The 15,031-nt window shown below is 33.3% G+C and overlaps 1 protein-coding gene and 1 gene segment (V, D, J or C); both read left to right on the top strand.

Moving 5' to 3' along the window:
• The first annotated feature begins 720 nt into the window (after positions 1–720).
• On the top strand, positions 721–14,548 carry LOC109069111. Its single transcript, XM_042761348.1, has 11 exons — positions 721–1,760; positions 1,881–2,234; positions 2,368–2,430; positions 2,989–3,114; positions 3,277–3,308; positions 3,462–3,588; positions 11,065–11,412; positions 11,515–11,850; positions 12,030–12,143; positions 13,803–13,831; positions 14,123–14,548. Exons 1-11 carry the CDS (start codon positions 1,727–1,729, stop codon positions 14,264–14,266), a joined length of 1,707 nt encoding a protein of 568 aa, XP_042617282.1. The 5' UTR covers positions 721–1,726; the 3' UTR covers positions 14,267–14,548.
• On the top strand, positions 10,406–11,513 carry LOC122145585. The segment is given in 2 exon segments: positions 10,406–10,470; positions 11,065–11,513. Coding segments are annotated over 2 exon segments (429 nt in total).
• Positions 14,549–15,031: the final 483 nt, after the last annotated feature.

Below are 15,031 nucleotides of genomic sequence, written 5' to 3'. Positions count from 1 at the left end.
GCCTAAAGGGAGCATGTAGAGGGAGAATAAAAGAGGGCCAAATCACATCCTGATTTGATTTTTAGTAAAGAGTAGTAAAATAACAGATGAGTTTGTATAGGTTTACAGGACAGTGTGGAAATAAGATGAAATTTAGTTCACCCTTCACTGTTAAATGCTCTGTATTGTTGCTTAATTTTTAATCTCTGAATCAATCCTCAAGAGGGAGCTAAAGCCTAAAAAATTGAAACGATTGACATATACTCCCCACCCCCCACCACCACTCTCTCTGTATATACATACCATAATACTATTTTATTATAAATACACACAAATTTAGAATTATATTAGATAATATTTTATAATATTATGTCAATATTATTATATATAAACCACTCTCATAAATATAACAGCAGATGTTTAATGCCATATTAAGGCCTCATGGGTTTGCTTGAGTTTATTTCTAAACCTAAATAGCGTTAATAAAAAAATTGTGTCTGTAGATATGAAGATTCTCATCTATGGGTGTGTTCTTGTTTATAATAATAATAATAATAATAATAATAATAATAATAATAATAATAATAATAATAATACTCATTGTCAAGTTGTGAAGAAAATGTAGCCGCAGATTCAACTTTCCATTTCTAAAGTTACATATAGTCATATATTTAAAAGGTTGTAGTTTTGTTCCACATAGTCACATGTTTAATATGTGGTTGCCAGAAACACCTACTCACACCTGCAGTGCAAAAGAGGTCTGAATATGCAATGGTCTTTTGCATTCTCACTTTTCCGATGAATTAACACTGTGGTCGTGAAACATTTCAGAGGCAGTGTTACACCTATGCCTATAAAAAAAAAAATGCGCCTGCACTTTCACTCACATGTACACACAGGATGTATGTCTGTCCCGCTGTGACCTGTTTTTCTACGATTACTAAATATGGTGCTAATGTGGTAGATGGTCGCTTCTGATGACCATCTTTAGAAAAACAAGAAAACCACAAACTGTTTTCACACAAGCAGCACTTCATCAAAACAAAAAAAACTTTTTTTTGAAGATTTGTGGCAAGTTCACATACTGTGATCTTATGTACGCATTATGTGTAGTCCATGATTTATCTCAAACATTAGAGGTATAAAATATATAACCTTGAAAGAGAATGTAGGTAGTATTTTCACTGTCAGTTTTTATTTCAAAGTACTAAAAATTACAAAATGATTTAGACTTAAACTTTAGAATTGATTCCATTCAGATTCATATACATAAGATTTTGCCATCATTAAATACTGCCTACACATATATGTTTTGTGGACCTTTGATATAATCTATTACGACATAAAAAGGCTCAACTACTTTTTGTAAGTTAAAATGGGAATTCTGTAATTGTCTATGTTTCATTGAAAATCTGGAGAATGACATAGTAACTAAAATGTGATATGAAACACTGACGCCTTCACAAACTAATCTTGCTGCCTTTACATTTGACCACGACCAGGAGCAGAGCAATATTGCTCCACAAAACCACATTTTGCATGCTTTGACTGTCTTTTACTACAGACAATACAATGACACAGTCCCTGATCATCACCCCATATCTTAAGTAACACTTTTGCTTCAATTTGGGAGTGGAGTGAGAGATACCAGATTGATTTCAACCAATCACAGTCCTGGTTTGAAAGTGTCCAATCACATCCAATGCAAGTCTTCTAAAAAGCATTTTACACATTCATTGCTTCAAACATGATCATTTGGGCCATTTTGATCTTTTGGGTTTGTAAGTAGATTTTTTTCTCTTTCCACTGTTATAAATATGTAAATATGTATTTATTTATTGGTCTATTCCATGCGTGCATATATACTTAGTGTTAAAAATGAAATCTCTTTTCTGCTTCAGCTGGAGGTCGACCTGATAACAGTAGTGAAATTTTCTCATTACAAACAATCCAGCTGGGAGATGATGTTACAGTCAAATGCTTCTTGACAAAAAAAAGTTTTGGTAACACAATGGTTTGGTATAAACAGAGCACTGATCAGATTCCTCATCTTATGGCACTATCATACAATTATTGGAAAGATATCCAATTTGAGAATGAATTCAAAGACGGGAGATTCGATATTTCAACAAGTGAAGATTCTTTTCACCTCAACATCAAAGCTACAACCAAGGAGGACATCGGAAAATACTACTGCGGGACAGTTTTCTTAAATAGAATAGAATTTATTTCTGGAGCACATCTGATGCTAAAAGGTAAAATATATTCAACATGCTATTGTCTTTTACATTTCCTTATTATTTTAACTTTTTTAACTAACTTCTCTTGTTAGTAAGTCATTTTAGACCAACAGTCTAATCTCTGACATCTTTATTTGCTACTTCTAAGGAAATGAGACCAAACACTTAAATGTGGGATGTGAGGAGAGAGAAGTTACTGGTAAAAATACTGGTAAATTCTTCATTTTATTGCTATGACTTAACTACCTGATACTTGAGTCCTCTACTATCTGATTTTTTTTTTTTTTTATTTTTTTTAACTATCACCTCCACAAAAGTGATTCCAAAGTATTTGTACACTTAAGACACACTTAAGACAAAATTGTTTGAATTATATTGCATTTTCCAAATTATGCAACCAACTGCACTTTTAAGCCATTTTTTTCAGTTTATTGTGTGTTTATTGAATGTATTAAGTCAGTTCTACTAAACAGGTGTAATCACATACCTGTTGTTTTATCTTTCAAAATGTACATTTGTTTTGAGAAATGTTTTGCTTGAAAAGTGTGCTTGCACTGTTTCTTAAAATGAATGCCACTTGGTTTGATATTGTATCAACAAATGCAATGACATTCAAACACTAAAAATATGTAGTTTTTGACTACTATACTGTTAAGTCATGGAAAAGTGTCTGCAGAGAACACAGCTATATGCAGCAATGTGTTCACAGATCTTTACTATGAGCAGCACGTTGTTGCTTTATTAATTGTTTTTTCTTTCTCTATTTCAGATAACAGTAATCCAAAAGTATTGGATCCTGTGTTACTTTGCTTGATATCCTGCAATGTTGTGTTTGTGATGGTAATAATCATACTTTTGGCTGGTTATTATAAAAACTGGAGAAAAAGGCAAAAAGGTAAAATTCCATTCCATTATTTAAGCAGAGTTTAATTGGATAGGATAGTGGTCTAAAGTTTTACACACTGTAATATCATAATATTATATGCAAAATCAATTTAAATATTCAATCACAAATATGTATATCAAAGTTTAACAATAATTTTCTGCACATTTTGAGGATCTAAAAATCTAGCATCTCCGTCATATGAGGTAATTTCAATTTTATTGTTTTTAAATGAAATCAGTTTCCTAATATATTCTCATATAAACTTCTAATCCATTAAATATTAGAACTACATATATAAAAAATGATTTGGCTCTCAAGCAGAAAGAAAAAAAAAATCTATGCATTTTTTTTAACAGATTGGAGATTCAGATGTGAATTACGCGGCTGTGAATTTAGCCTCTGTCCCTCCAGCCAGAAGATCAAACAACAGACATCTAACTGAATACAGTGAAGTGATCTACAAGCCGAGAGATCACGTGCTTTAACAGAGTTTATTCACAAAATAATTTTGACTTGCTGTAAAAAAGTAGATATTGAACTACAGTATATTGCTAAAAGCATCATTTACTGCAAATATAATACATCTTATACTCAAAAATAAATTTCTTTTTTTCTTGCTATTTAGAAATACTTTGTGTCTGTTAATGCTGATCAATTAAATGAAAGATAATAAAAAGTTATAAACAACAGTGTTTAAACAACATAGTGGAAATATTTAGTTGAGGACAAAAATTATATTTATGAAATATACTATAACAGTGACTACCGCTCTTGTGATTTTATTACTATCCTGTCTTCAAGATATCAGTTTTCACTGAATCTGCATCCAGTTCATGTGGAACGAATTTCCACCAACTTGGTGTGTCCACCATGGTGACCTGTCTTCCATTCACTTTGCCACATGTTCTGACACACTTCACAGTCTTGTCAAATGAAATTTCAGCACCCACTGCCAGCGAATATCATGCCTGATATGACCCAGCCCAGGAGGACAATATTCAGAGGTCTGAAACTGCACTTTGCATCTGTTAAAAATATATTGGTATAAAATATATAAATAGTAGTTACATAATTGAAATATTAAAATATAATTGTATAATACTATATACAATATTAAAATGTTCTAGTATTTTTTCTATTTACATAAAACTTTAAAAGCTGTCGCAAATATATCTTTCTAAATAGCATATATTGTTATCAATCAGAAAGAAACTTTTGGTAATAAAATGTGCAACAGTTGAGTCCAAATCTCTTGCATTTCTGATTAAACAGTCAGTAACTTCACATGCCTCCTTTAAAATCTTTATTATATATTTCTACATGTTAATTAAAGCTGGTTGCAATGAGAATAGAAACTGTTGCTTTTAGTACAAAATATGTTATGGTTATATTGAATAAAAAAATAAATAGAAACTTGACCACAATAAAACTGGAGACTGACCTGCATCCTCTTCACGTTCTACATACTGCTGTATAGTTTTATTAGTCAAATATTTGAGCTTTGTAAATACTACTCTGGTGTGATTCCAAATGTCATCACCTATGAGCTGCATGTGATATGTAAAGCAATATCAACCTCTATCACCAGAAGAAAAATATGAGGTCCCGGTGGACAGAAAGTGGTTCTCTCAATACGCTCCACTAAATACACACAATGCACTTCAATGCACTTTAAATGGAACATATACATTTGCTGGAATCATGACGGAATATCCTGTGATGTCCACTTCGCAGGGCACTTATGTTCGAATAGGACAAACATCTGAAGCGATAAGAGAAACATACAAAATGTGCAAAGCAGGGAGTGCGAGGACTGGAATGAGAACCACTGGTCTACACTGCTCTTCAGACGCTCTGGGGTCTCACATAACTGGTCACTCTTCCACCAGCCTGGGGTGTCCACAAGAATGATTTTCCTGTCATTTATGTCTCCTTCTATCTTCTATCTATCAGATTTATATTTAACATTTAAAAAAGAGTGTGCAACATTACTCTTACCACCCTGAAATCCTCCTAACAACATGCAGAAACTCTGTAAAAGAAAAGCAGGGAGAGTATGGCAAAATAAATAATATAAGTATACCAAGGTAGAAGTACAGTATCACAAAATATTACAAATAATAAAAATAATGATGATAACACTTATAATGTCATTAACAAACTTACAAACTTTATTAATATTATCAAAGCTGAAAATGGTTGTGCTGCTTATTATTTTGGTGGAAACTGCATTGCACAATGAACATTTTTCAATGAACAGAAAGTCAAAAAGAACATAATTTACTTATAGTTTCAAAGTCTTTGCTGTCACTTTTGATCAAACACAAGTAAATGCACTTACCATGGCAATGAGAAACTCCTTCTGACATTGTAAAAGCCAAATTAAATATATATCCTGCTTAAACAAACAAACAAACAAAACCTTTTCAGTGATCAGTGCTCCTTCAGTCTGATGTCTTCATTGTACATTTAAAAAAAATGTGTATATGAAACAAATCTTGTTTAATTGCAGCCCATGTTAGAATAATCTTCATCTTTTTCACCTTCAACCTTTACTGATTTTAAAACTAGTGGAGACCACAGACTTGAAGTTTCGGTCTGGAAGTAACTGAAAGAAATGATACAGAGGATGAGAGGGGTCAGTAACAATGGAAACTGCTTTCCTCTTTAGAGCACAGTTTTAAAGATCTGAAAGTTGAATCTGTGGGGACCCAATGATTTTAGTTGCCTGTACAATGGGACAGTATTCAACTATTTAACTACTTATGTCGTCTGAATTTTATTTATTTATTTTTTACTACAGTAGATAACCGAGATGCAAATTAGCCCCATTTTCATTTGTATGATCAAGAGAGTGCAAATCTCATGGTGTCAAACGAGAGCCTTGAAAGTAACACCGGTTTCAATTACCCGGATGAGGTGTCTGCCATTGCCATAAACAACAGCGAATATTTGGAGTTCAGAATTGACAAAAGTACTTCAGAATTTTATACTAGTGACAGGGACTAAACCAGTAAATATCAAATAGGGTGATGCCAGACACCCACTCTACACTACATGAATTCAACTTTATTATTCAGCTCTACCTGATTGGTGAGCGCAGTATGAGTCAGAAACAAAAAAACAATACTGATGGGAGGAGCTCTGGTGAAAGATGGTAACAGGATCTAAAAACATCATGTGATATGCAGCTCATATCTCCATCTCTGTAAGACTGGGAACTAAAGATTGTAATGGTACACTGCATTTTGAGTTACCAAGTGACAACCCTATAGCCATAAATGCCATAGCAGCTCAGGATAAAGTGAATATCCAAGGAAAAGTGAATATTTGGTGATCTCCACATGGCAGCCACTGTAACTGGACTACACTCATATAGAATAAAACAGCCTATTCAGGGTAATTCGTTTGTATAATAAATTATCATTAGCAACCTATTTTGATCTGGAAACATTTGATTTGACAAAAAATCGATTATGTAAGAGCCATCTGTAACATTTACTTCTGATTACATTTAATCAGTTCACGCACACAAGTGAGCTGATTTGCATAAATTTGTTTAAATCCTGTTAAGTAGAGTACTGAAGAAATACTAATTTTGGTGCAAATTGGGGAGTGAGACTTGCAGCAGTCAAACAACTTAATGGGAAAACTACTTTATATTTGCTAATGATTTAAAATCTATTTTATTTTATATTATATATATATTTTATTTTATTTATTATTTTATTTTATTGTTTTATTTATTTTATTTTATTCAAATCTGACGTGTGCAAGCCATTTATAGATTTCCTTATCAAATCAATGGCAAATCATTTTCATTACTCTTGCTGGGAAAAACGCATAACTATCACTCTCACACAAATTCACTAATTTAGATGCTCCTAAGCTCAAATTTCATGGCCTTCAACTGACTTTCTTTCACTATTTCTCCACCATCCATTTCAAGTTCTTCCCCTATTTCTCACTGTGCTTCTCTGGAGTCTCATTTAGTGAAATTCAGATGTAATGTTATGGTACCAGTATCATAGATCTCACTGCACAAAGGTTGAACCCAAAAAGTACTGATCCCAACATTGGCCTTTTCAATGTCATAAAAATATAATTTCAGCATTTTTAAAGAGCTTTTAAAAGCTCTTTTTAAATGGGTCATATGATGCTGCTATAAAGAACATTATTTTGTGAATTTGGTGTAATGAAATGTGTTCATGCGGTTTAAGGTTCATAAAACACATTATTTGCCACATAGTGTACATTATTGTTTCTCCTCTATGCCCCGCCTTTCTGAAATGCGTTGTTTTTTTTACAAAGCTCATCGGTCTGAAAAGCAAGTTGTGCTCTAAATGGCTAGCTATCCAGTGCTTTATGATTGGCCGAATGCCTCAAGCGTCTGACGGAAATGTTACGCCCCTTGTCATACTGTGATGCATGCCCTGGGTCAGAACACCGGCTAGACAAGACAAAAACAAAAAAAATCATTACAAACGAGCCATTTATTGCATCTATTGGGGACATAATCATGGATTATAATGACTTATACTGTGTTTTTACACGTTGCGTTGCATCGCGCTGCATAAACATAAAACCATGTCTGCATCTGTGATCGGAGAAACGACAAACAACAAGCGCTACTCTACACCAGCGATTCTCAATACCAGTCCTCGCGCCCCCCAGCTCTGCATATTTCACACGTCTCTCTTTGGTAACACACCTGATTCCGATAACCAGCTCATTAGAAGTGAGCTCCAAAGAGAAAGGAAAACTTTAAATCATATCATATGACCCCTTTAATGGTCCACTGATCCACTCTTATGACACAGATATAATAATTAGTAATATTATCTTATGTGGGCCATGTGAATGTGTGTGTTAATAGGCTGTAGCATCATGTGTCTGGAATGGCAACATGCATAAGGAAATAATATTAAAATGAGGTTATGCACAATAACCTTAAAACATCAGGCTTCAGATGTCTAAATTAAACAGATGTCATACTGATGGCAACAGATAGTTCACTTGGAAATCATGTTGAGTCATTCGCTTCTTCTTCTTCTTTTCTTTTTCAAACCAGCTCTTAAATGTGCATTGTGCATTGCCACCACCTACTGGGATAGAGTCATTTTAGTAACACCCCTAGGCAACCATTTTATAGCTATGCAGTCCTGCTGCATCTACTTGGATGGGAAATGGACAAAAACGTAATGTATGTCAAAACTCAATTAAACTGAAAGTTGGTCCAAAAAATGAGCATGTGCTTTCTAAAACACAAAGGTGATCTGATTTGCTTTTCTGGTTAATTGACTTCCTTTCCTCTATAGCAGCCATATTGAGTGTTGCAGTTTTAAGTCATCTGTCTCTTCTTTCATGGTTGTGTTTGGCTCCTCTTAGTGGTGTACTGTTTTAAACCTTAGGCCTGTGAGGGACTGGGAAGCTGATTTCAGAATCCTAAATGAACACTCACATAAAAATTCATTACAAAAACATTGCATTGAAATTATAAGGGCAAGTAGTAGTAAATGCAAGATTTTTTTTCTTCTTTAAACTCCATAAACCTTCTCTATAAAATGTATCTGTAAAACGCTATAAAAGTTTCAAAGCAATAAAAAGGTTTGTGGTAGAAATTAATGTTTACTTTTTAAAAAAAATATTAAATGATATGTAATACTTTAATATGTTTTTGTGTGTAAAAGTTTATTTACACACACCCATCCCCCCACCCCCCACACACAAAGGCTGTTTATCTAAGTGTTTTGTGACGTGAGATAACCAACCCACATTCCTACCGCTCAGAATGGTCAAAGTGTGCTCTTTGCGGTCAGCTGCAAAATGGGTCTCAGCATGTGCATTGGTCTAACTTTGTGGTCTTTGCACAAAAGCGATAGCAGATCCTCACTTGTTTCTGTTTCAGGATGTGTGTTGTGCTGACCTGATTTCTGTTTATGTGTGTTTGTGCTTGTGCCACCAGTGACCTTTTACAATAAATGTACCTACACAAGTGTAGGAGAAAACTGCTGAGACATGCACAAGCTGCAAAATTCTATTAATAGAAGTACCACTCTCAGTACCTGCCAGATTATTATTTTTTATTGATATTCATTATGGTTTTAAAATACTTTTGTTGTGAGGTAGTTTGTTTCTGTGATGTCATAGAAACAGTGAATGATGTTTGCTTGGTGACAAGTCCAAATTAATTGCATTGATTGCAAATGATTGAATGCGAAACTCAAAAGTTGTCTTTTTTATTCGAGTTATATTAGTTATAGGTATTTAAAGAGATATAAAGAGATTTAAAAAAGAAAAATCTGTCAAAATTGGTTCCAAACTTGTATGATGTAGGGAGTCATCAGTAGCCATCACAAATGATGAACATTATTCACGTTATTCTGCTTTATTAAAGGGATAGTCCACACAAAAATGAAAATTCTGTAATATATAAGAAAATATCCAAACCTGTGTGTCATACAAGAAGATATTTTGAAAAATTTAGGTTACGAAAGATTTTCAGTTCTGAACCGTTAACCACTTATGGCTCACTCAACCAACCACAAAAGCCTCCACAGACCCCCAAAACTTAACTGTCTGTAAAAGTAAACTGACCTACACAAACAAATGACTGTAATTGACAGAAGTTATGTACATTTTATTTATACTGCACATCTGCTAAAATGCAAAACATAAAGACAAAGAAAGGTTTGCTGACCTTTTGACCTTTAGATAAAGAATCTGGTTGTTATATTATACAATATGTGACATTTTGTTGCTTATCCACAACATTCACAGCATTCGACTGTAGATCTGTGTCCACTGTGTATCGAATAACTAGATAGAACACATTGTGGTGTCATAGGGCCCCAGTGATTTAATGGACAATAGAATTCCCTACAGGAAGGTGATGATGAAAATAAAGAATGGGAAATTAAAGGTTTCATATGCTAATTGCTTTTTGTATTTATCTGTTTTTTTTTTTATTTCATTTCAATTTCATTCAGTGTGCATTTTGTAATTTCTCTTTTCAAAACATGGATTAATAAGGATTATCTGTCTTTTAGGGCTTGGCATTTTTACTGTGTTGACTGGAGGAAGTCCACTAGGTCAAAGACTTGTTTATTGTCATGGAAATAGAAACGTTAATTAGGACAAGGGGTGTCAACTACAAGACGGAGAAGGTATATATGATTATAACTTCACACAACCAATGAGAACTTGTTTCGTAGTTTTGGACAATTTGCATACATGATATAATGAAGTTTTTTTTTTCAGTTTATATACCATATTCTCCTTTTGTCCTCAGGATGGAAGCTTCTCTAATGCCAGCTCTCAAGATGTTTGCTCTGCTTGCATATATTCTTATGTCTTGCATATCATGTAAGTAATCTATACATATACTGTACATATTATCATTTAGTTATTTCATATTTTTGTGGCTTTTTGGAAATATTTTTAAATGTTTTAAATATGTTTTATTACAATATTTAAGTTTAAAAATTTGAGTTTAAAAGTTTCATTAAAAAATACATAGTATTTGGTACTTTTTTTGCATTAATGGTAGCAGCACTAGAGCTGATGGTAGTTATTTGAAGCATGATTGCAGAATGAAAGAGCATTATGTGCTTTGGCAGAAGAACATCTGAGTGTGTCTACAAAAGAGTTCACACGATTGTTTACAAATGTGCTTATTTGATTAGTGTCAATAACCTTGAAAAATTCTTCATATTACATCATAAAAAAATAATATATTATTATTATCATCATTATTATTATTATTATTTTTTTTTTTTACATTTTCACTTAAAATTCCAAACCATTGTTTACTAGTTTAATTTACATTAAACTTATATTTTAAAAAAATCCCAAATGTTTATTATGCCTTAGACTCCACTACATGTGTATAGAAAAAAATGATGTAAAATTTTCAACTTCCCTGGACTCATCAGGAGTTTTTTTTTCTGTTTATTTCAGGTGTATCTATGATCCCCAGTGTTTTTCAGCCAAATGTCTCAATCACAGCATCAGTGGGTGGTTCGGTCATCCTGGAATGCCACACAACTGCTGATCTGGTTGTGGCCTGGTTTTGGCTAAAACAAATCCCAGGACAAAAGTTGAACCCTATAGTTTCTACATATTACCAGGAGATAAAACTTCAAGAGGAATTTCTCAATGAATCAAGACTTCAATTCAAAGTTGACGACAAGAAATCTGCATTAATATTCACCAAGATTAACTCCAGAGATGCCGCCTATTATCATTGTGGTGTGCTACTGTATGAGAAGCTGTACTTTGGAGGGGGAACTTATCTGACAGTTAATGGTGAGTGGAAACTTAGAATGTAAGATCTTTGATAGTTTATTTTGATTAAAAGGCTGGTTTTATTATTACTGCTACTGTAATGTATATTATTTTTCATTACAGATGCAAAGCCAGTTAAAATCATTCAGCATCCTGTTTTGGACTCCCATCATGTAGGTGACTCAGTGAATCTTCATTGTACAATCTTTGGTGAGAGTTGTTCAGGAGGGCAGAGTGTCTACTGGCTTAGGTACAAACCAAGAGAGTCCCATTCAGGAATCATTTATACTGATGGAGATAGAAAAGATCAGTGTGAGACGATCTCTGTGACTGGATCAACTGTACAGAGCTGTGTGCACAAAGTCCCCAAAAGCCTCGCCAGTGATGAAATTTATTTTTGCAGTGTGGTCACATGTGGAAAGCTAATCGTTGGAAATGGAACTAAACTGATAGCTGATGGTAAAGCATGCTTTATTGCTCACATACCTATTTATTCGTAATATCCTTTTCATATTATGGCAATAGATTTCCTAAATCAGTACTTAGTTTTCAGGAACTTCCAAAATTAGAAAAAAGAAACAAATATATATTTAGTTATTTCCATTTGGATTGTTAATTAGAATTTTTTTTTTCCCCAGTTGCTCCCCAGAAAACAATGGCCTATATCATCACACTGCTCTCTGCTGTATTAGTGATATCAGTGATAGTGAATATAATCGTGGTGTTGTTATGGAGAAGAGCTACACACAGAGGTACATTTTTATTCAACTTAAAAAATTACAATTTTACATTTTTATCTAAAATCATTTAACAAAAATATAAATATTGCCATTATTATTTATATTATCACCTAAATATATATATATATATATATATATATATATATATATATATATATATATATATATATATATATATATAGTGCTGCTTGAAAATTTGTGAACCCTTTAGAATATTTCCACATAAATATGACCCAAAATATCATCAGCACAACGACTTGTGTGCTTGGGGCCGTCGTCTTGCTGCATGACCCACTTTCTCTCGAGACTCAATTCTCAGACAGAAGTCCTGACATTTTCCTTTAGAATCTGCTGGTATAATTCAGAATTCATTGTATAATGATGGCAATCTGTCCTGGCCCAGATGCATCAAATCAGGCCCAAACCAAGATACTACTATCACCATGTTTCACAGATGGAATATGGTTCTTAGGCCGGAAGGCAGTGTTTTCCTTTCTCAAAACATAATACTTCTCATTTAAACTAAAAAGTTCTATTTTGGTCTCATCCGTCCAATAAGCATTTCTCCAATAGCCCTCTGGTTTGTCCACATAATCTTTGGCAAACTGCAGACAAGCAGCAATGTTCTTTTTTTGAGATCAGTGGCTTTCTCCTTGCAATTCTGCCATGCACACCGTGGTTGTTCAGTGTTCTTCTGATGGTGGACGCATGAACATTAAAGGGATACTCCACCCTAAAATGAAAATTTTGTCATTAATGACTTACCCCATGACGTTCCAAACCTGTAAAAGCTTTGTTTGTCTTCAGAACACAATTTAAGATATTTTGGATGAAAACCGGGAGGTGTGTGACTGTCCCATAGACTGCCAAATAAAGTACACTTGTCCATAAAAGGTATGAAAGTCATTGTCGGAATACTCCATCTGCCATCAGACGTGCAATCTGGGTTATAAGAAGCGACAGGAACACTTTTTGTAAGCGAAGAAAATTGTTTATTCAACACTTCCTTTGTCAACAATCCCCTCAGTCTCTCCATATCACTGTATGCTGCATATGCTCTTCTGTGTCATCTGCGCCAAAAGGATGCGCTGTTTCTACATGTTTCTGCATCCTTGTGGTGCAGATGATACAGAAAAGCATACGCAGCATACGGTGATATGGAGAGACACAAAGGAGACTGTTGACAAAGGAATTGTTGAATAAAGTTGTTGATATTTCTGTTTTGTTCGCTTACAAAAAAAGTTCCCGTCGCTTCATATAACCCAGATTGCACGTCTGATGGCAGATGGAGTATTCTGACGACAACTTTCATACCTTTTCATACCTGAGTCATCCCACTGATTTAAAACATCTCTTAACAGGTGGACTCTAATTTCGCCTTCAAATTAACTGCTAATCCTAGAGACTCACATTCTTTTGCCACTCACAGATATGTAATATTGGTTCATTTTCCAGAAAAACAAACAAACAAAACAAACATGACGAAGTATATATTTTTGTCTCAATTGCTTGATTGGGTTCTATTTGTCATCTTTCATGATTTACATGAAAATCTGATCATCTATTGGGTCATATTAATTAAAAAATATAGAAAATTCTTAAGGGTTCACAAACTTTCAAGCAGCACTGTATATTCACTTTTATCATTTCTTCTAATGATACATTTTTTAGGTGTTGACCATGTTCAATCTTCAGCCCAGGTAAGCTTTATACTTTTACATTATATGTAGCTATGGGGTGAAAGTGCATTAACTTCACCTGTCAAATAAAAATTATGAGCATTAATCATTTAAGATATTTATAAACCATTCAGAACATATATTATATTATACTATATTATATTATATTATATTATATTATATTATATTATATTAGATTATATTAGATTATATTATATTATATTATATTATTTTAAATTATATTATATTATATTATATTATATTATAGAAAACAGTACTAGTATTGTTTAAATTACATAATTCTCTTATTAGACTGCAGACATAAATTATGCATCGCTGAAGTTCCCTCCACACCAGCCTACACGAAAAATGAAAAGGCGTGAAGAGGCAACCTCTGTCGTCTATGCATCTGTCCATCAAACAAGAAGCATAAAACAAGGATCTCCTCATTCTTAATGCTTGTCATTTTTTAAGTGTGAATAACATTGACTTTGGAGAAATGTGTTTTTTTTTTGTCTGCAAAAATTTTAAAAGAATGTCCATCATGTGGAGAATTGGAGCATTCAGCTGCAAGACAGACAAATTTGTATTTTGATCTCAGTACAGTTAAAAGTTGCAAAGTGATAAGGGACAAATGTCTGTTACTGTCTTTTGTAGATTTTTTTATGTTATTGTAAAGGGCAATAGGAGTGTGTGGTCATCATGTTATTCAATGTCTAAATTTTACACATTAAAACACGGGGGGAAAAATTGTGTGTTTACAATAACTTACCATTAAATTCAGCACCATGGAGAGGGGCAAAATTTTTCAAATTAGGAAGAAGAATTTTTTCAGTCCAAACAGCTTGCCATTAAACAAAACAAACAAACAAACGTATTATTAAGAACAAACCAACAATGACCCAAACATGGAAAAATATATAGTAGATGTAGTATATATTTACTAGTATGCAGTATGTATGCAGCATTATACTGAAATGTACTACTAGTCACCTCCAGGTGATGGCAGTCAGATGTCATTAGTGCACGCAAACACAGATTTACAGATAATACTCTTTATTCACTATATAGTAACATCATACAATAGCTTTCATTTGAGAACCTATAATCTTTATACAACACTCTTTCAAATTATTTTCTTCTTCTTTTCTAGACTGCTCTGATGTTTTCGTATCATCATACCATATACTTGTCCCACAATATTGCAGTCATTTTACATTA

The sequence above is a fragment of the Cyprinus carpio genome, chromosome A7 (genome assembly GCF_018340385.1).
Source record: "Cyprinus carpio isolate SPL01 chromosome A7, ASM1834038v1, whole genome shotgun sequence".
NCBI classification, from domain to species: Eukaryota; Metazoa; Chordata; class Actinopteri; order Cypriniformes; family Cyprinidae; genus Cyprinus; species Cyprinus carpio.
This window is presented reverse-complemented; position numbering and strand designations above follow the sequence as displayed.

Bases quoted from the DNA above. Each gene is read 5' to 3' on its own strand.
- LOC109069111 (XM_042761348.1), top strand. From the start codon at position 1,727: ATGATCATTTGGGCCATTTTGATCTTTTGGGTTT. The intron at 3,589-11,064 runs AACAGAGTTTAT...TGTTTATTTCAG, and splicing joins GCCGAGAGATCACGTGCTTT to GTGTATCTATGATCCCCAGT. The intron at 11,851-12,029 runs GTAAAGCATGCT...TTTTTTCCCCAG, and splicing joins AACTAAACTGATAGCTGATG to TTGCTCCCCAGAAAACAATG.